Source organism: Micropterus salmoides, unplaced genomic scaffold (assembly GCF_014851395.1).
Source record: "Micropterus salmoides isolate LMB-PRFRI ecotype aquatic unplaced genomic scaffold, ASM1485139v1 Ms_hic_scaffold_7, whole genome shotgun sequence".
Lineage (NCBI taxonomy): Eukaryota > Metazoa > Chordata > Actinopteri > Centrarchiformes > Centrarchidae > Micropterus > Micropterus salmoides.
Window position 1 is genome coordinate 28,446,560 of NW_024044459.1, and position 22,512 is coordinate 28,469,071.

General features: G+C 39.2%; 1 protein-coding gene across 5 annotated transcripts in view; it reads right to left on the reverse strand.

The window, feature by feature from the left end:
• mctp1a (multiple C2 domains, transmembrane 1a) overlaps window positions 1-22,512 on the reverse strand; it is a 161,513-nt gene that overhangs the window by 83,287 nt on the left and 55,714 nt on the right. For all 5 annotated transcript variants that reach the window (XM_038703636.1, XM_038703637.1, XM_038703635.1 and 2 more), the window contains exon 2: window positions 11,400-11,520. In XM_038703636.1, coding sequence (XP_038559564.1) covers window positions 11,400-11,520 — 121 coding nt within the window. The remainder of the gene's footprint in view (window positions 1-11,399; window positions 11,521-22,512) is intronic.

Below are 22,512 nucleotides of genomic sequence, written 5' to 3' on the forward strand. Positions count from 1 at the left end.
CATTGACAAAAGCACCACTACTTCCTCTCTCATTTTTCAACACTAACTCACTATCCTCCTCACGCACATACGAGCATGTGAGTGCAAAGAACTGATGTATTTGGTCGTTACCACTAGAGCCCGACCAATTTATCGGCCGATATGAGCTAATTGCATTTAAAAATAGGTATCAGCGTTTATAACAGCCGATTAATGATGAATAAAAAAAGGGAGAGACAGAGCTTTCACTCATGTCATGGTTGTTACATAGTTTGCCCACCAGAGGGTGATCTGCAACTTCCCTGTTCAAAACACTGCAGCACCACAAAACAAACCAAACAGCTGACAGGGTTCTACCAAGCAGAACGAACAACAGAGTGAATGTGATTATGGTGAGTTGGTCATTTGTCAAGTATAATACATGACTCAAATATATAATAATATAACAACAGCCCTCATCACTTCTCCTCTCCTGGAAACATTCATGACCATACTTGCTAAACCCTCCCGTTTTTCATTGCCCTTTCATGGCGGCGCAGATGTGTGCTCATAACGGCGGGCAGGGGTCAAGTCGAGGAGCAGCTCAAGAAATATGCGCCAGCATTGTGACCGCAGATGCAATGACAGCGGCACATTAAGCACCCTTTTTCAAGAACAAGAAAGAGACGGCCATATTTAAACATTTTCACATAATTCAGCATTCAAGAGTTCTTAAAAATACAGTAAAAATCTCATCTTGTTCTCGTAAACCCAATATCGTGTATCATCTCATCAGCTAAGTGTCTCATCACACGCCTAATGGATATGGCTTATGGGGTCAATTATCCAAATCATTTTCAAAATCAAAATACTAGCTTATAAATCATCTCATTTTTACTTTAATGTAAGACATGGGGCCTTTAGCTTGTATAAGAAATTTCTGGAAAAACAAAAGGGTGAGTCCTGTCGGCCTGAGGAGTGAGAGCAGACACTTGAGATATATGTATGCTGGGGAGAGAGGCTTCTGTTGCAGTTAAAGGGCATAATAGGAGGACACGGTCATGTTAAACCTTATCAAAAAACAGTCTACAACACTTGATACACTATCTTGGTCCAGGATTTTTTAATTAGCGAATGAAAGGTGCTTGTTAGTGACTGCAGGATGAAAGGGTGGAGCAGGGTCATGATTAACTGAACATTTCTAAAATAAAAAGCTCTTTTGTCATATGGCTTCACTATGATGTGTGGACCAATCAATTATTCTGCTTCCCCATTTTCATCAATCTTTTGATACTCATTACACATTCATGATCAATAACTTTCTGTGTCAGTACAGGGCAGACAAACGGTTCTGAATTATTAACAGATAATATATGGGCAGGTAATTACATTTCTACAGAGGATGTTCTAAATATAAGTATTGTACTCCATGACACAAAAGATTAACTCACTGTTTTGGATATTACAGTAGGCTACTGCTGCAATTGCCTACATGGTATGTTTGTTCTTTTACAATTACTCTATTAAATAGTTAAAAATACAAAAACGAAGAATACACATCTCAAATGCATGAAAATGTGAACAATACCAGTACCAATGCCACACACACTAAATCCAACTGAGCATTAGATAAAAACTGATGAGATATGATTTGATCTGGAGTAATGCATTGAAGCTCTGAGACTTACTGATTATATTTTAAGTACTGAAACATAATTAATATGGATGACAAACTGCCTGCTGATGGCATTAAAAGCCATCAATAATGAATAATCTCAATGTGAAATCAGTGATGTTTCAGCTCACCAAAATTAAGTTGATTCTATGAAAGAAAATGGACTGCCACAGACAATAGAAAACACAGTAAGTACTTTAAGATTCAGTTTGTGTACAATAATGTACGATGAGTGATCAGCAATACAAGATATTGTTTGTTTATACACTGGTTTGCGATAATGGCATATAGAGCAAGAGTATGTGGGGGGCAATTTGTAGTTGGTTATTGCTTAGTTAACCATTTTGATTCTACTTCACTCTCCACCTTAATTTAGTGTTTTCTCACTACTTGAATCTGCTCACTTTGGTTTTCCCTTCAGTTCTCTTTCCCCCCACAGTTTCACACATCAAAGTGTTTCCCACATACAGATTTTATTTGGTCAGTCAATAGTGAACAGTAAACACACCATTGCGCAAATGTCAAGCTGGTTTCGATAGGCTACGTTATTAACAATCCTCCACATGAGGCGCACCTGCTGCTGTAAAAATGGCAATATTCTCTTCCTTAGCTCCTGTCTCTGAGCTATCCTATCATGAAATAAAGGCAAAAAAGCCCCAAAAATATATCTTTTTTTTTTAAAAAGTCTCAAAGAGTTTAGGAATCCCACAGGTTGTGTACAGCATACAGAGTAACACAACCCCTCCCCCTCCGGTCAGTGCGAGTCAGTCACCTGTGTGATGGATGGCCGAAGTAGAGGAACGCCTGAACTTTTTCCCCATGGGACAAATATGATATCCCATCTAAGGGCGCACCACCCGTCACTCTTCGCTAAATTCAACACTATCTTGAAACATTTGCAACAAGCTTGGAGAGTTAGCGTGTTTAGCTCTGGTGAAATAAATACTATCGTCTTCCTACAAAGGCAGATAACATGGCTAACTAGCTAACATTAGCTAGTTTTACCCCTCACATTACAGAGCGTGGAAGAGCAGAGTTTTTTGCGATTGAGTACAATAATTAAATTTTACTATAACTATACTTTTGTTTAAGTCTCCTACCATTGTGTACATCAGTTCATCACAACATAAAAAAAAAAAGAGGGAATGTTGGGCTATGGTGTCTTTTCTGCTGTTTGTCTGTTGTACAGAGAGAGACTCTGCACAACAGATGGGGGTGTGTGTGTGTGTGTGTGTGTGTGTGTGTGTGTGTGTGTGTGTGTGTGTGTGTGTGTGTGTGTGTGTGTGTAATAACTAAATAACCAAATAATAATAATTGGTTTTGTAGCATTATTATTCTTAACAGTAGTATTTCTACATTTCTGTCCACGTAATAAAACCAAAACAGAGCGCTGGAGAGAGAGATTAACTACATAAAACTAATCTAACAACATATTTTTTCTACCAGCGCAGTAAAGGTTTAGCTGTCTGATTTGAGCTTCCAGCTGTAAGCTACATTTTATTGCCAATTAGTGATCAGCTGATTGTCTCACAAAGGTAACAAAACCAAAACAGAGCGCTGGAAAGAGAGTAACTACATGAAATTAATCCACATCACAAGCCAAAGCCAGCGCTGGAGAATAAACCAATCCAACTAACCTTACATGATTTTTCTACCAGGGCAGTAAAAGTTTAGCTGGCTGATGCTTCCATGCTCTAAGCTAACGTTACGGTTTTTATGATGGTTTACATCTGATCACAGGCTGGAGAATAAGTAGGCGACATGAAATTAATGCAACTACATATTTCACACCACTGACAGGGGAAACACCTCACCTCTCTCTGTGATTATGGCCAGCTTCAAGCTAAAGCTATAGCAACAGCTTTAATTTGCATCGCTAAAGACTGACAAACCTAAGTTAATTACCTGTCCAGCAGAAAACAGACAACTTCAGCACCGCTTTGAAAACATCTGTCCCACATTATAGCCTTCCATCTGGGAAAATCCACAACATCATGATTTCTGCCGTCAGCTGTCTGTATCTGTCCGGACTACTCTGGCTTCATGGTATAAAGATCCACAGGCTGTCAGCTCTCGTGCTAAATAACATGTGTGTGCTCCTTCATTTGTCCAAATGTCACTTCTCTTCTTACTTCTAATAAACCAGAAGAGTACTCAGAGACTGTAAATTATTATTCTTCCCTCTTCTTCTTCTTCTATGTATATATTTAATGTACTGATGGGCGTCTAAACTGCCAGAATTATACAAGCAGAAGAAGAACGCCGTGATGACGAAACGCGCTCTGTAGCGCTGTTTGTTGTCGGCTATGGTAAAAACATGACGACAAAATATAGTGACGTCCATAGAAGGTTGTGCCCGTGGTTATGTAGATAAAAAAGGCTCATTCTAAGGTAATAAAAACATAATGGTTCATTATGTAAGGTCTTTATACAGCACTGAAAACATAGTTATAGACATTATATTGCATTTCTGTCAATAGATCCTCAGAAATATTACACACTCAACCTTTAAAAGACAAAACTGAATATAAGATACTAACAGTAGCATCATATTATAACCTCAGTGTTAACCTTGAAATTATATGGTTAATCCAAAAATGTCTAAACTCCTCTGTTCCTCTGTGTACTCACTGCTTCACTGATTAACAGAGGACCTATTCAGAGCTGGCCATCAGGTTGCCTGTCAAAAAGGCTGTTATATAGAACCACACAATAGAAAGTTCACTGATGTGAGAACAGGAGAGGAGAGAAATGTAGTAAAGCTGCACATAAAACCCTCAGTCATGCTCGAGCTACAAATCTGGAGTGGCCTTTTCACTGAAGGCGCTCTGTGAGGCTGTAAATGTGAGTGTATGTGTGTGTGGGTTCCTGGCCAATGTGTAGTGCCGGGACTGATGGATGGTTGCAGATCTGGTCTTTCCCAATACCCAGAATGCAATCTTCTCAAGAGGATGTATTGAGTAAGGCTGCAAAGACAAGAAACTCCACCATGGGATGCTGACCGATGGGTTGAGAGGCTGCCTCATTACAATTACACACAATTACACACATGCATGCCTCTGCCTCTTGCAGCTTTATGATGAGGAGTTTCTTTTCCTGTCCTCCGTTGACATTTACCCACAATGAACCACTAGTGTGCAACTAAAATGCAAAGTGTGAGATACCACAACAGTAAGATATTATGCTTAATACAGCTGAGTTGAATGAGCAGACAATTGCACAGCATGTGGAAGAACAAAATGGGAGGTGAGAAAGCAATGAAAGGGGGCTTGAAATAAAACAAGAGACAACATGCCAACAGTAGTGTCAAGCTCTGGCTCTCTCACTGTTTTCACATCTTAAAAAACGGTTGTGCCACAGACGAGATAATTAGCCTCGCTGTAGTCTCATTGGTTTTTAGCTGTACTTTACAGAGACTGTAGAGTATGATGGACACAAAAAGTGCCAGGAAATGCAAATAAAGCATACAGTCATCTAGTTAGTCATTACTTAGTCTCAGATGGACAAAATTATAGTAGTTTCTAGTAGGGATAGGAATCGGGCTATTGGTGAACATAACATATATTAACATATATAATATTTGTTGCACTAGTTTATAGGCAAATTGCATTTAATTTAACAATTCACAAAATTCTTTTACATTTTAATTCTGGAGAAATATGTTGAGTTTAAATTTCTCTAAAAGTCTGAATGGCCCAAAGTCCTTTTAAGCCACTTACACACCTACTGTTAGTCTGTTTGATTCACTATAGATTTGACAATCCAAAAAGCAGATAACCCCAACCCATGCTCCATTTAAAGCAAATTTCTAAAATTGCATATTTCATGTTGCTAAACAACCAAATCAGGGATGAATGGAGGATAACATAAAGGTAAAAATAGAGAAGAAGAAAAAGCTGCAAGGTGAGAGGAATCAAGAAGCTGAGGAATAACAGCAAGTGGGTAAAAGATGATGAGGTGATGATTACCCAGAGGAGGGGAGACAATTAGCAGCTTGTGATATACAACTGATGATAGGATACACCCACAACATACAGTACATTTGAATTATGTCAGTATTTTCCAGTGTTAACCTTAGACAAATGCCTGTTAATTAAAAAATCTGATTCAGTTTTGAAAGAAAAAATTACCTCAGTCTGGTAAATATAAAAAAATATATATATCAAGAATCACACTTTAAGCTCCAAAATTTCAGTTACCACTCCTAATGAGATGGTTGATCTAAAAAACTAATTAGTTTATAACAGAGATGTTGTACACAAAGAAGTTATAAAGACGGTAATGTCTGTTGCAAGAAATGTGCATCAGAAGTCTACTCCCCCTAGTTTCTGAGCCTAGAGAGATGGATATCAGCACAGGTAACCCAAAGCGCCATTCAACCATCAGCTTTAAAAACATTTTGAAACGTAATGTATTACAAAAATAATAAGAGTAAAATCAATGCAGATCTCTACCAGTGGCTGGTATAGCTTACAGTGCATCACGTTTCAACATGCAGCCAGTTAGTCATTTACTTCCAAGTATTTCGGATTCAGAAATAGCTGATTAGTTTTATTGCAAAACTAACGTTACATTACTCGTTACAACAAATAAGTAATCTGAGTACTACAACACGTTACTTTGTAGCAGGTTACCCCCAACACTGTTGAGCATACAGTCATTTATGTGCACAAAAAAAATATTAGGCTGATAGGTGCAGTAGTATGGCAAGATTAGCTGCAGACAGGTACACGCACAAATGCATGATCCCCTCCTGGCTTACACTAAACACAAAAATTACCCAGACACACACACACACAATTCAGACGAAAGGTTCATATTAAGCACTGACAAATGCATCTTCACAAGTCTCTAGTGTCAGAGATGAATTGCTAATTTCTGCATATTATTATGTAATGAGCTCATTAAACATCACATCATAAAGTAACTGAAATTCTTTAGCTTTATAAAACTGAATCTTAAAAAAGATGGAATAAAAAAACACCAACATCTGCTGGTAAATTTAATACAAGTCAAAGCTTTTAGTTTCAGATTAGACACACAGTCTCGCTACTGAGGAGATGAGCATTACCCTCACCATCAAAGTGGACATTAACTTTGTGGTTTCATCCACTCTGATTGCTTGAAAGGCATTTCAATTTGTGTAAAGATACTGTAGCTGTAATGTCATTATGTGTGTTGATTTTGAAGTAGCACCTGGGGAGGCCTTTAAAACACAAAAGCAGGCCGCACCAAGAGTCAACCTCCACTATGACCAGATTTTTTATGTTTTTTAATGTTATTTTCTTGTAATGGTGCGCGAGCTTAACATCCAAGACTTTGAGGTTGGTTTGTAAACAGTAATGAATTCACATGCTGTTTTCTCTCTGTGTACATTAAAGTTAAAAGACATAAAATGTTTGTGTAATTTGCATCCTCTACATCCAAGCTTCACCTTGTTTCTCTAGGGGTAGTACAGAGGGCAGCGTGTTTTCATCTGAGATCACCTACAAAGCTTCCCATTAGCAGCTCGTCATATATGACACCTAACACAGGTTGGGGCCCTGGGGACACAACAGGGTCTTGCCCATATAGGATAAGGTCAAATGTAAAGCCATTTGCTGGCGTGGAACAATAAACATAGAAAGGAAAATGAGTTACTCAAAGACTGCTTTAGTAGTAGTTACATAAATGGCTATCATCAAGTTGCTATCACCGTTCCTCATTCAGTGCTTTTAATGTCTCTTTTCCCGCATTTTAAATTTAATACAATATTATCAGAAGCAGGTGTAAAAGGAACAGCAACAGGAATAGAAGGAAAACCACATCATCAGGTTAGACACCTCTTCTGTACAAGCTGTACCTTGTTATAACAATTGTGACATTTCATGTCTACTTAATTCATCCATATCCAATGCAGATTTTTGTTTTATTAATAATAAACCATTTCAGTATTGGCCGTCTCTCCTGGCAACAAATTGTGAAATGGTTTGACTGAGAGACTTATGACAATGCCAGCAAGTTATTGTAGTTTCATCTCAAAAGCTCCCAAATGGCTCCAGGCAAGTGAGCGAGGGGTATCTCCTTACTCCTATCAGGCAGCTTTGCACCGTCTTCTCAGGATGAGGAAAATCATTCCTTGGAGGTCTGTGTACTGTGATGGTTCAGTTAGATAACAACCAACATCTGTGCATCACATGGAGACAAACCGCACCAAAACACTTCCACTTTAACTAAAGATAACTGGTAAGGAAGTAAGGGAAGACAAAGAATACCGTTCATGTAAAAGCAAATGAATTTGCAAAGTGTGATCATCAATGTTCTCACTGAATAAAAGCTACTGTAGGTAAACTACACATGATAAATTGGTCTTCCAGTATGTCATGTCAATGCCTGAACTTTGTCTCTGGCCCAAATTCAATGTCCACCCTCTGCCCTAAGCACTGAACCCTCACAGACTTAAACTGACAGCACCTGCAAGCTCAGCGGAAATGCACAAGTGCAAAAGGGTGCAAGACCTCAAAATGCTTTATGAGAAACAAGACTGCTCTCGAAAACTAGTGCATTGGTCCTTCTGTCACCAGTAAAGAGAGGCTCATATTTCATAAGCAATGAAAACGTGTATGGAAACCGTTACTGTGCCATGCAATCATAGGACAACAACTACATACAGTGCTTGCAGGTGAGCTATGTACATGTAAACCTGTTTTTTTAAATGATGTTTATGGATACAGGAAGTGAACATAAAGAGCTCAAAATGTCAGAGAGGGACAACACACAATCTTTGTAGACTGTTCGAAAGCAGGTGTCATATCTGAGTCTGAAAACATGCACATCGGTGGTGCATTTGGTTCAACATGAAATGTTTGCTTCTGGACACGGTCTTTCCTCAAACTGAGGAGGAAATCCCCAAATGACTCAAATTTGGTAATGTGACATCTTGACAACGATCATACACCAACAGAGAATGAATGGTCTTTGGAACAGACAGCACACACCACACAAACAAAACAAAAATTGCCAGGGTAAGACGGCGAGCCAGACACACCGGCACCATATTTCTCTTCCCAAGTATCTTTATATGATATGACATGGGAAAGACTGGTTGCTGTAAGTGCATGGAAAAAATCCTGGCTACCAATTTAAGATGTTTAAAATTACAATGTAAAGTTGAAGTTTGTGCTATAAGTGTCCGTTCATTTACAAAACATAAAAAACTAAAATGCTTTTTTTATTATTATTATTATTATTATTATTATTATTATTATTATTATTATAGAAATAAAGAAACTCCAGCCGTATTCAATTATAATTTTTTTTAAAGTGATGACTGCTTCTGAGAAAAACAGCAGTCAGGCCCAATTCTTATTCTAATTTCCAAAGTTTTGTTGCCATTACTGATTCTCCACTGTCAGTCTCTTTAAAGCACATTATTTGTATTCACTTTGTTGTCTACCCAAACTGAGAACATTTTGTTATAGCTCCACATCCTTTAATTGGCTGTGAAAGCTGTTCCCTTTCAACTTGAGTTGATCCCTTGCCCTTGTTCCTTCGCTCACAAACAAAAAGGTTCCTTGCATAAGCTGAAACTTCACCAAACAAGTATCAAGGGAATACAATGAGCTAACTAGATGCCCGTCATCACTGAGTTTTGCTTTGGGTATCTTGGTTTGACTAGTTTAGAAAATGTTGTAATGAAGCGATTAGCAAGCCTGTCTGCATGTTGAGGTATTATTTTCAGCTTAGTTATTTATAGTTTTACATCCAAGTTCACTGGATTATCCAGTGAATATGAAATGCCATATTGCTGAGATTTCTGAAAAGATGTTGCCTCAAAATGTCTATAAAGATTCTCAGCCATGTCATAGTTTTCCAAAGGACGGGTTTAAGTGTAACTAGACTTAGTTTGAGGTACTTGCCTCAAAATGTTTTACATTTTGAGGCAAGTACCTCAAGTACCTTTAGTGAATCATTAGGTACAAACTGCTTTTTTCCCCCCACAACCCAGCTTTTCTCCCTCCCTTCTCCACTCCAGTGTCTGACAAGGCAGCAGCAACATATGAATGGCCTGACAGGAGGACATATCAAGATAATGCATCCACTGCTGTATATATCAACATTTAGAAGAAGCCCTCTCTGAGCATTGTGACAAAACGTCGTGTTACAACACTGATTGTTATTAAGACATTATTCCTCATATTAAAATTGTTAAACTGTATTTCTATGTGACTGTTTCTTGCGCTCCCTCCATCTATAATGAGCTGTCTTGATGGGCTCAGGACAGGAAATGTGAGCTCTGCACCTCACTGCTCATTATTCAGGTAGTCAGGCGAAATGTACGGGAGAGAGAAGGGCACCTCATTCGGATCAGTCGTCATGGTGACTGCTACAAACGCTAATGAGACCTCAGGATCTGTCACTATCCAAATCACTGTCTGTGAGAGTTTATAAGAAAATCATTGGCCTTGCTTGTTTTGTTGGTTGGCTGTTCTACTATGCCACACATAACCGCTTGCTGAAACACAGTATAAGGGCTGTGAAAAGAAAAATACTGTTTAGTAGAGTGATTTAATAGGAGATAATATCTTTTGTGTCCAATGCACAAACCTGTGAAAGAGTATAGGTCACATACAATAACAATAGTGTATATAGTATTTACTTAAAGTTGTCATATTATGCTCATTTTCAGGTTCATAATGTTATTTAGGAGTTTTACCAGAATAGGTTTACATGCACACAAAACACCATATTTTTGTCATAACCCTGTGTGTTGACCACTCTGTTTTAGCTACAGAGTGAAGCATCTCACTTCTATTTGATATAGTTAAGGACTATTAGCCAATCAGAAGCAGAGTAGGGCAGGTCCTGACAAGCCGGTAACCACGGCATCGGTTCAGCTGTACATATTCCCGAACCAGCTTCGCAACTTACAGTGAAGCAAGAGTTTCAGAGTGGTGAGTTTAGATAGGTTGGACTACAATTAAGCTGTTTTCAGGCAGTTCAGGAGCAGTGTTTTCTGTGGGAGATGGTAACTCCTTTTGGGGTGGAATTTGGGCTTCTTTTTTTTTTACTTTGGAAACCTATTACATGCACAAAGATGATATGCATTACACAATAAAGGAAAGGGAAAAAGCCAAGAAGTATAATATGACTTCTCTAAATTAATTACTTTGCTCAGACTACCTGTCACACAAGGTAGTGAAGGGCAAGACTTACACTATGATTTACACAAAAAGCAACCATAGTAGCCATAGTCGTCTTGGCTCCAAATGTTCAAGCCTAATCCAAAGCCAAATTCTTGTCGTGTCTAGATACACAGGAAATGTGTGGCATCATTCCTAGTAATTTTAATCTTATTTAATGGATGATAGAGTGAGCTGTGAGGATGAGATGTGTGATTTAATAAAACCCTACATGGCGGGAGAGATAAGAGCGAGATGAAAGGGAGCAAAATGTGAGAAAAAAAAGAGGTGAAAAGAAGGAACAGTAGTGCGTAGAGAAATATTACATTGACAAAAAGATGTCTATATAAAAAGGGGGAAAACCCCTACAGAGAGCAGATGAATAGAAGATACAATAACAGTGAGGATTCACTTATGCTGGCAGCATTCTGGGTGCTGCACCGCATCTGCCAAGGACAAAACAATTGAAAGAGGTGGACAGAAACCAGGACAGGGTAGCTTTTATTTGGTGGGCTATATAGAGTCTTAATAAAGCTGTTCACCCTGTCCCTCTAAATAAACCTCATTGCTGTTGAGGTAACAGGAAGAATAAACACAGCTCCTACCTGTCCGATCTCGGATGGCCAGGTTGTTCCCTTTCTTTAGGACGATATCCAGCTGGTACATGGCTGGACTAGGAGGTTGAGGTGTTGGCTCTGCATTACTGGGCCCAACTATGTTAATGCCCTGTAGACAGAATAAGTTACAGAAGTTATACAGGTACACCAGTACAGTCCAAATTACTTCAGCATTATAATTTGTTTGTTGACAAAAGTGGAAAAAGACAAAAAAGGACAAGAGAAAATCATGACACATCTGCATGAGGAAAGGGGAGAAAAGATTACCTACAGTACATACATATGCCAGACACATCTGTGTTATTAAAAAAAGAAATGAAGACAAATTAGACTATTTAAAGGGCTGGGCACTAGTGGACCTGATAATGTTTACATCCCATATGCATAATCAGCAAGTGCAGATGAAACATTGGACTCTAGTTCCAAAATTAGATAGCTGCAATTGCAAAATAGTCAACTTCTTAATAGATTTTATATTATATTTTTATATTAAAAAGGCACATAAATTCAAATGTTGGGCTGAGTAAGAAGATTTTTGCTGCAGCATCGCAATGCTCTGAATAAATGCCATTAAGTACAGCAAGTCTCAAGAACAGACTATTTGCAAACAGAGAAATTGTGCATGCTGAAGTTAATATTTGAAGATTACATAATACATGTTTCACGTGTAGGCAGACAAATAATCATAGCAAGCATGCAACCCTCCTTGGGAAGCTTCTGAGTGTCTCTTGGAAGGGGTCGTGTCGGTGGCTTTTCATGTCAAGCTGTAGCCCTGAGGTCGGTGCTGTGAGCACTTTGACAGGCACCCTCCACTGGGTCTTATCGTGGTTCCCCTTTGATCTAGAGGCCCATTAGCAAACCACATGATGAACTATGCTCCGAGATCCACTATAGCTTACTTTCTTTCTTCATCTCTTGCTCATCTTATTCTCCCATTCTCATTTCTTTCTTCTCCCCATTAGACAACCCGTGCGTGGGCACTCCTGCCAGGTCTGCCCAGCTATCGTACTCTGAGATGAGACTAAAAATAACTATAAAAGAGCAGAAAAATGCTGGTGGACCACTGGGAGGCTACTAAAAGACTTCCAAGGCTAGCATAAGAGCAGCAACTCCCCCCAGAGAGGAGCAGAAGAGCAGAGAGATATCAGAGCAGCTAAAAACAGGGTAAGGATGCAAATGGAAAAAAGAAGAACGATCTACAATGACACTTCCTATTATCATCATTATGCACACTTCCTAACGAGGCAATGCTGTCATGCACCATCCATCCATCATCAACCGCTTATCCTGCGTACAGGGGGGGCTGGAGCCAATCCCAGCTGACATCAGGCACAAGGCGCGACCTGGACAGGTCGCCAGTCCATCGCAGGGCGCTGTCATGCACCATTTTCTGTAATTGTTAATAACATTGTTTCCCTCCAGAATAAAGTCTGACTGGCCTTAAAAAAACTCTTGCTTCTACAAAAATCCCTGTAACAACAGTGAGGGTTGGATAACTAATCCAAAAAACAGATATAACAGAACATGCATTCAACGCCCTGTTTTAGGTAGTGGCATGATGGTATTGCAGTAGAATATGAAGGTGCAGTTAGTTCATTCTGTAGGGACAGCCTTGTATTGAGGCTACGGGTTAATAACGGTGAGTATAATTACACTGTGGTCAATGAATTCCCACTGTGTTATAGTGAATATCATGTGCTGCCCTCAGAAATGACTAATATCATAATCTGTATTGGTCATGCCTAACTATCACATGAACTGGCATTTGCAGCAGAGATTGTAGGAGACATTTGTATTACATCATGCATTTTGCTGAAACAGAAAAGCAAAAGGCAATCCAAAACCTTTGATCATCATGCATGTCAAAAATGTTTATGTGTAGAGGGTAGTACATATTACACACACATCAGAATTTAAAACCACAGCAGCTGGGCCAGAAATGCTGTGTAAAGCTTGGAACTCCCAGATCTCCATCAACCCCAAAACAATTTTAGCTTCACATCACTTGCTGTCAAACAAAAAAGAGGGAAAGGGAATAGAGTTGATCTTTTGGGGAAAAGGAAAAACTAAAACCAAAATGTAATCTGTTAGGTAACAGGTGCACCAGGTCGGAAAATATCTGGAGAAATCTAATGTGAACATTCAGGGACAGTCAGAGATTTAAAGCTGTGTGTTAGGATAGGATAAACCTGGGATCACCAGTGCATGTAAGTCAATGTAATTGAACTCTGTATGTGTGTGTGTGGATTCAGCCAATGGGATTGGACAAAAGTTGCGGGGGTCTGACCATGTAACATCAAGCCCTTTTGTCTACGAATGTGAACACACAGTAACACAGAGACACACAGAGCAACACAGTGTCGAGTCGGGTCACTTCATCACACAGAGCGATTAAGAATAAGATGGAAATCCCCAGACTGACTGTGCCCACACAAAATACCAGTGCACGTTATTTTTTCCTCTGTTGCACATGCACAAAATCTTTATTATTACTTTATATTTTTGACAATGTCAGTATGTATTGTGCGTATGTTGTACAGTACCACTAACAGACACGCAAGTTTAAAGCACACACACACAGACATAATAGGGAGGAACAGGATGTAAAATGGATTTGCAGAAATGTACAAGCTCTTAAAGTGAGCTATAGTACATATGATAGGATCAATGAAGTCTTCTCTAAAACAAGCAACCAGATAAAATAGACAAACAGGCTGCCAAGTTAAAACTGTCAAAGTACAGAAAGAATGACAAGCCATTAAAGCATAGTGTTGCTTTAAGTTACATCTGCAAACTCATGACTCGTCCACTATATACTATTTTTTTAATCAAGTTCTAGTTGACTAAAAGCCTGGGTATATCGCACGGCGCTGGCGCTAATGCTGACAGTTGCAACGTCTCACGCTCAGGTACAAGACACAGATGATCTGACATTCATCTTTATATTGAAGGTAAACGAATAATGTCTACAAGGGTTGGGGGACGTCTACAAAATTGCCATCGGACGATGTCTACAATGAAACATCGGGATTATACAGTATTGTGTATTCAAAACATTAGAGCTTAGCCAAAGCAAATATATTGGTATGTCAGTGAATATTACGGCGAATCTATGGCTGGTGTTTCAGAAGTGTTTTTATGCAGCAAATGCTTCAGTTACATGTGATTGCGTGTTGGGCTCTGAGCACTTCCAAAACGCAGGTGACCTACACAGCATTATATATTAAAATTCCACACATTTGTAACAGCTTGGATTAAATGTTAAATTATTCTCTGTCACTATTCTCAGCCACAGAAAAAAATGTGTTTAAGTTTAAGTTTAAATACTGTACACACACACACACACACACACACTCTGCAGGTTATTTTGTTCAATGACAATCACCCCTGGTCCATCCTTTGGGATGCCGTCTCCATCTTGTCCCCTGAGTTCAGTAAGCCTTAGCCCTTACCTCTACACAGTGAGGCCTCAGTGGAGAGGGACACATACTTCAAAGACACAAACCACACTTACACACACACATTCGGAAATGGAGAAGAAAAAAAAACAAAAAAAAAGGAAAGGCAGCCAAGGTCCATCCCACTCCACCTGCTCTGTGTTTCACGATTCCTTAAAGCTGACAGCTAAACAATAGCTACCACAACCTAATTTTCAGTCTCTCTCCAGTCCCAGAGAGCAATTGTGGCAGAGGGAGACCTTACGGAGCATCAGAATAGGTGTATGTCTGTGCTAATGTGGTTTGTAATGCAAGTAATCTTGCATTTTTGTTTATGTCATATGTCACAGCAAAATACAATATTTTATTTAAGGTTTCTAAGCACAAACACAATATCAGACTTTTTCACCAACAATTCTCATTTAAACTGTGTATACTAATGATAATCCTAAACTTATATATGAAAAGGTCTGTGTGAATAAATAACATGCAGCGCAGCACAATGTAAATACAGGAAAGAAAGAAGTTCCGTTACAGCTGTATGTAGCACTGATCCAGTGAGATTCAACTATCAGAGCACTTTAGATCACATTAAACAATCCCTGGAGAACTACACTGGAAAGTGCTCTGGGTATTTGGAAACAAGCTTTCAGCACTTCAGTCAAAAACCTTTTGGACTGAATCCCAACTGAATCCATTGAAATGTCAATCAATACCAATTTCCTTTCCCATGAACTAAATACTGCTTTGATGGGATAAACACGGTTCAACATTGCATTGCAAATTGATGGCAACCTTGCATCCTTCCATCATCTCCAGGAGGCTGTTTGCGTGTATATGTGATTGCATGTGTGCTTCAATACCTTCATGTTTGTGAGTGAATGTGCAGGGTTATCAGTGAATCAATGAATGAATCAGAGAGGGGAGAGCTGATCTTAAATAAGTAGTCAATAAATAAAACAAATGTTGTAAATAAAAATATGGAGAAAATCATCAACATGATATTGCACACCAACAGACTCTAGCCGACACAATGCGTGTTATCTGCTGCCCACAGTCCAAGAAGGGCACCAGAGCTTTGAGATGGGATAAAGTTCAGCTCTGAGACATGTTATAAAAGGCATAAAAAACACTTAGTCAAACAGCCTTACTTCTATTGAATCCCCTGAACCTTAATTAAAGTCACAATACAATAAAACTCACAAAGATCCACGCACACAATGCCACAGCATCATCACAGTAACAGACACATTTGTTTCCCCCTCCCACCACCACTTTTTGTGCTAAAGGGAAACATAGGTTTTGGCCTTTTAGGTTGACATCTTGCTCCTGAATCTCCATTGTTCAGCAACAGTCCCAAACTCATTCAGAGGAAACGTATATAAAGCTCAGTGTGGCAATGTGTCAAATGTCAAAAAACCCAGCTGGTCATCTTGAAGCTCATAATGTTCCATTTCTTTTCAAGACAAAATGTGTACAGGCACTACTGGCTCTTCACCAAGGATGCACTCACAACCCACGCATGACCCATAAGTTTCCACTCTTCTCAGGCTCTGGGTGAAAATTGCCAATAAAATGGGACACTGGAGGCCTCTGGGTATAATCTATTAAAAAGACAGACTACTCAAAAGACAGAGTAAACAACTTGGGTGTTTATGAATGATTGTTTGTCATCCCCTCCCACCAAATTACAATAGTATCTGATATGATATCAGGTATATATATTATCAATAACCTACATTCACAGTAAATGAAAGCACTATTTTGCTGGATTTTTTTAATTGTCAGTCATTTTTCCCTCTGACGTCCTGTGTTTACCAGTTCTGTAGAACTTAAACAGATAGAACAGTTGAATTAGGACAAGACAAATCCTCGTTCAAGAGAACAGGCCTACATTTCCAAACTTGCTATCCAAGAAGCACAGATGTAGCATTAGAACTTCCAATTAGACACAGAAAATAGTTTGTGTGTTGGAATTCATTTTTTTAATCAGCTTGTCAATGGTCCTTAAACCCCTGGGTTACTGGTGATGGTGGTGTCTGGCAGTATTTTGAAAGTTATACTATATGACTGTGCTGTGCCATTGTTTAAGGCTTTAAACATAGCCCTGCAGTTTAAGCTTTAATGCTGCTTGAAATAAGTGAAAACCGTACTGGGAGATATTTCTGAAAGTTAACGTTTCACATTTAAAGGGCAAACTGCTAAGTAACAGAACTGCTTAGAAACCTGCCCTTTTGGTACATCAACCAGTCAGATTTCTTATCCTAGATTATGTGTCTTGACAGCAGTGTCTTTATGGAGGAGGAAGCCTGTATTTAGCCCTGGGCACTGTGTGGAGCCAGACTCTCGTTTCTCATAACCATGGCAGGTAATTTCCAGGCTCTGCACCACCGTTCCTGCATAACAATGACCTGTTCCTGCTTTGCTCATTAACAAGGACAGTATGACAGTTCTCCTTCTGTTAGTAGAGATGCCATTTCCTGCAACCCAATATTAAACCTATATTGGCCTCCCTTTTTGTGGCATGAAATCCTCTCTGACCAGTCATCCGATAATTTTATCATCTTTATAGCTCTTTTTATTTACTTTTATTGACTACATTTATTAATTAGAATAAATTTTACCGAACAACTCCGCTGACATGTCGGCAGTGTGGAAGCATTTTAAAGTGTCAGAAAGGCGCAAAAAGTGGCGTAAGCAAACACGGTTTTCCTGAATTGTCTCCTAGCACATCCACTCCATCTGTGGCTGACTTCTAGAAAAGGCAACAAATCATCTGACCCGCTTTGAGTGTTTGTCACTTGTGTCTGAGAAGGCGATTAAGCTAGACGATCCTAAACTTGGAGTGCACACATATTCAAGCCTTTATAGTAAATCCACTGAAACAGACCAGTGAGAGCTGACAGGCAGGTTAGCGACTTTATCCTGTCATTTTCTCTCTTTACAAAGTGAAGTGCTGCAGTATAAGAGTCCTACCTGAAGAGAGGCTGTGAAGACTTCATGCTACGTGAAACGAGAACCACATACAAATTATCATCATACTGGGTCAGACTTGATGAATTTAGTGCAAGGATACATGTGACAACGTCCGGCTTTCAAAATAAGGTGTCTATACAGTATGGAAATAAGATTAATTGGATTATATTCATAGAAAGTATAAAACATATTACATGTGTACATTAAAAGTAAATGGACACATGTAATTTACTTTAGCGAACCCTCTTGAGCCACAGACCCACCCACCATTGTCTCTTTGGATAATGGATGAAGGCTTATTTGCCTAAAACATGACTCATTTGTTTTGTGTTGAAATGTGTGCTGTGATTTTTATTGTACAAGTAACATCAACAAATTCATGTAAGTCCATTTCACTAATTTTCATGCTATTTACTGAAAACAAAGATCCACCAGCTCCACAAAGCCATAATGTAAACAGTTTGTTTTATATATATATTTTAAAGCTAACTGCTCTAGCTTTAAAAAAAAAAAACTGCTACTGTACATTAATCAAACTACAGTATGAGGCACTCTAAGTAAATGCGGTCCTTTAATATAACTATCATTGATCTCATACTGAGAGCTGGGTAATTTAATCAATACACCAATGTAAGTGATCCTTCATAGCACTAAACAAATAATTCAAATGAGCAACGATCAAACATGCAGATGCATTTTGTGTGACCTGAGGAAATATAGTATCTGTATTTGGTTTCAAACCTGTCCAAATACATAAACAGTCTAGACTGCTGCACTACTGTGCTGTACTGTGAAAGAGTCTTGCTGTAAAAATTAATTTAGGCAGTGACCCAAAATCTAATCAAATAATTGAATACAGACAAAGTCATCCAAAGAAGCTGGTGTATCCATTTGTGGTTTTAATCATCAGCTAATAATCAGCAAGGGTGAGTGGCCTGGTGTCTTATTCAAGGATACAATACGTAACACGTGGCTGATGATGGATGCACTCTAACTTTTGTGTTTGTTGACACTGAGATGGATGATCTTGCTAACCACTAGATCATGCCGCTAACCCACACAGACAGGATGATGCAGTTTTGTCTCTCAGGGTCATTTCGTTAAAAGTAAAATCTGTGTGTATTTCAGTGACTCTGGCCTCAGCCTTGTAATTAATGTGTTGTATAACATCTTGATGAAAACATGAATGGAAACATTAGGGTTCGTAAACAAATGCAACTATGCTTGCAAATAGGAAAACTCACAGACAAAAGACTATCAATTAATAATAAAAACAAATAAAATTGAAATGCACCTCAGAGCAGAATCTGCTCCCTGTCCCTTCCATTCTCTTTTCCACACCTCTACTGCAAACTAACGACTTCATTGTTTGTTTGTTTGTTTTTTGCTTTACCTGGTCCGTGCTTCTAAAATATCCACTGTGTCCGCGACTTGCAACGTAATAGATAACAACTCAGGGTTTTCCAGAAAAATGCTTACCAAATATAGCTGGGAGGCCCGCCTGAGTAAAGTCTGCATGTGGGAAATACTGACTGAACAGTTGTTTTTCCTCTTTACAAACCGGGTTTTTTAGCAGTTTTGATAGGCGCTGTGTCTCCCTCCATGTTACTAGAGAACGTGTGAGCTAGAGAGGGGCTGGATGCAGAGGGAGAGTGGGGGCAGGGTTGCACGATAAGGGAGAGGAGCAAATGCTGGCAGGACTTTTGGCAGCAAAAATTAATGAATTAACTCAGCATCAAACTATATTGGTATAAACAGTATTGTCTAATTTTATATCTCTTTAAAAAGTAGAGATAATATGGGGTATGGATCTAGGTCTTGTGCAGGCAAAAATTAAGATGCTAGCAGAGTCTTGCTATGCAACCACAAAAAAATAAAGAAATAACAACTAACTTTGTGTCATGTTGGAGATAAAACATATCCCCTTATTTCCCATGATTAACACAAAAATAGTGTGAAAGGTTAGCAGAAAAAGTAAGTGTAACCCAAAGGTAGGTTGAGCCTAACCCAGTTCCTACTCAGAACTGTTATATTTCACAGGCTGATACAGCGATCCCATTATTTTTTATATTTTCAGCACAGAGCTTTTTAACAAGCGTTGCCTGCTCAGGATAGGTAGTCATCAATCAAACTGATATTTCAAGGTTTCCAAGATTAAAGCATGTAAGCACAGCACAATTCACAACACCTACACACACAGATACACTCACGCGTTTTGCATATGCACATAGAAACACAGACTAGCACGTGCGCTCACCCCGCCACAGGACATAGCCTGGCAGTAACCATTAGTTTTAATGCAATCACACTGATAAAAAACAAAAACACTTACAATTCATAATGAACACTAGCCCAGTACTAACCCAGTCTGCTCCCTTTGGTGCTTTCCAATTTCTACCCTTACCTGCTGGCCAAAACATAAACAAGCACATAAAAATATGAACACACAAACAGTACACAGACACTTGCGAACACACACACACACACACACATAAGGATGAGAGGCCCTTGAGGTCTGTCATTTTGGCCTATTGAATTGCTAGAAAGGTATCTTTCATGTGCTCAGTCTAATAATAGCACATATGGGGGAGGCAAATGGTGGAGAAGAGATTCAGGCTGAGGCTGTATGGCACAGTACATTACAGTATACTTCTCCCTCAAGACCCACAAGAACACTCTGAAGATTTCAGCTTAAGTGAAGAAACAGATGTCTACTATGAAAGTCAGTATGAAAGGAGTTTGACAGCAACTCAATAAAGTCCTCACTTCATCAATGACAAGTGAATCATCATCATTCTCCATCAAAATTGTATTCTCTGTCCTGCTGTCTTTTACTTTCTTTTTCTCTCCTTCTCAGAAAGATCAGAAAACGACTTTTTTCGCTGCCATTTCTGGAACTCAATATTAACTTTAAATATTAGAACTACAGAACTATTTTCTGTCCAAACTAATGAGACCGATAAATATGCACATGACAATTACTAAACTTTCCCAGCCAACTAAGCGGCTCCATTAAATACCACTTTCTCAGGACCATTATTGAGCCTCTCCTCTCATCAGTATGTGCAGTAATGTGTAATGTGACAGACCACAGAGCCAGTACAGGGCTCAAGAAGGTAGACAGCCAACAGCCACTCGGCTAGATAATGAGCTCTCTTTGGTGTGTTCTTTTCTTAATAACAGTCTAGCAGTGCACTGTACAAAGTGCAAGCTTCCTCGCTTTGTCTTCAGCATCACAGATAAAGCTGGTCTCACTGGGGTAATGAGTCTCTTGATGCAGCAGGTATAATGTCCTGCTGATAACAGCTGAAACACTTACTGATGTGTTTGAATATGTGACAGTTAAGACCCTGACAAAGTAGACGAGTCAACAGTGACAAACTATATTAAAACCTTGCATTAGCTATATGCATGCACTGCAGACATCCTTGTTTACTCCTAAACTCACATTTACCTCTGAATGCCACTGCTTTCCCTAAGACAGATGCTTCTTTCTCTCCTATCCCCTTATTCTGATGCTAAAAGATGGTTTAACTGCCCAGATGGTGATATTTCATAGTCTATTTATTGTTCATGATCACAAAAGAGAAACGCAATAAGGGAGAGCCAGAGTCGCAGAGAGCTGGAAAACAATGAGATGATTAAAAAGTACAATGACACAGTGAAGGGTCATTCAGTGTCATTTCAGTTGAAATCAGTAACATTCTGCATTGTTCCTCGGAGGACTTCAAATGATCACAGCTACATCATCGGTACCATCCTCCTGCAACAGTTTGTATTCAGTCTGCTGTAAGACCTGACAAATGAATGCATTTTGTTGGCCATGTGGACCATGCCACATAATCATTATGCAGGATTATGAAAGGTGACGATGGGAAAGATTGGCCCAATCCCAATGTCCACCCTCACAGACTCAGACTTTGAGGCACGTTCCCGGGAAGTCCATGAGGGCTTAGGGCGGTCCCACTGTCAAATCGTCAAGTGCGTGAGGGCTCTCTCGCGGACATTTTAAGCCCTTTATAGACACTTTTCGTAAGTCCGTATTTCTGCAGACTTTGGTTGAGGGAACTGCCCACAGTTCACAGCGAAACACGGGGGTTACCAGGGGAAGCCCGGAAGCGAGAGAAATATCTCGGCAAAAGAGAAGAAAAAACAGTAAAAACAACAAGCATTGACACCTGATGTTCAAATTGTTTAAAGTTTTCTTAACTTAAGATGCTGCATAGAACACATGAAGTCAGAGGAATACAATAATCGTATTACACACTTAGTTTATTCAACTATTTATTTTAGTTTTTGCTTGATGATGCTATTTCACTAACAACAGTATATTGATTAATTACAAATATATATTGAAATTTAGGCTACCTCCCCTCCACTCTGTAGGACAAGAGCCTACAGGACTTAAAAATAAGGCAAAAACATAAAATAAAAAGTGTCAATGTGTTTCAGCGTCGTCAAGGTAACGTGATAAAGTGGTAAAGGGCTGTCCCGTTCCTTTTTACAGCATTTTGAGCCATTGCAGCCTCTTGCACTCAATCACTTTCCAAGTGACGTCAGTAAAGTCTGTGAGGGTTCAGGGCTTAGGGGGGACATTGGGATTGGGCCATTCCCACAGGTAAAACTTGCAGGCATTCACTGAAGCTGGGAAACGAAACTTAAAACATTTTGGTACAGACCAAAATGTG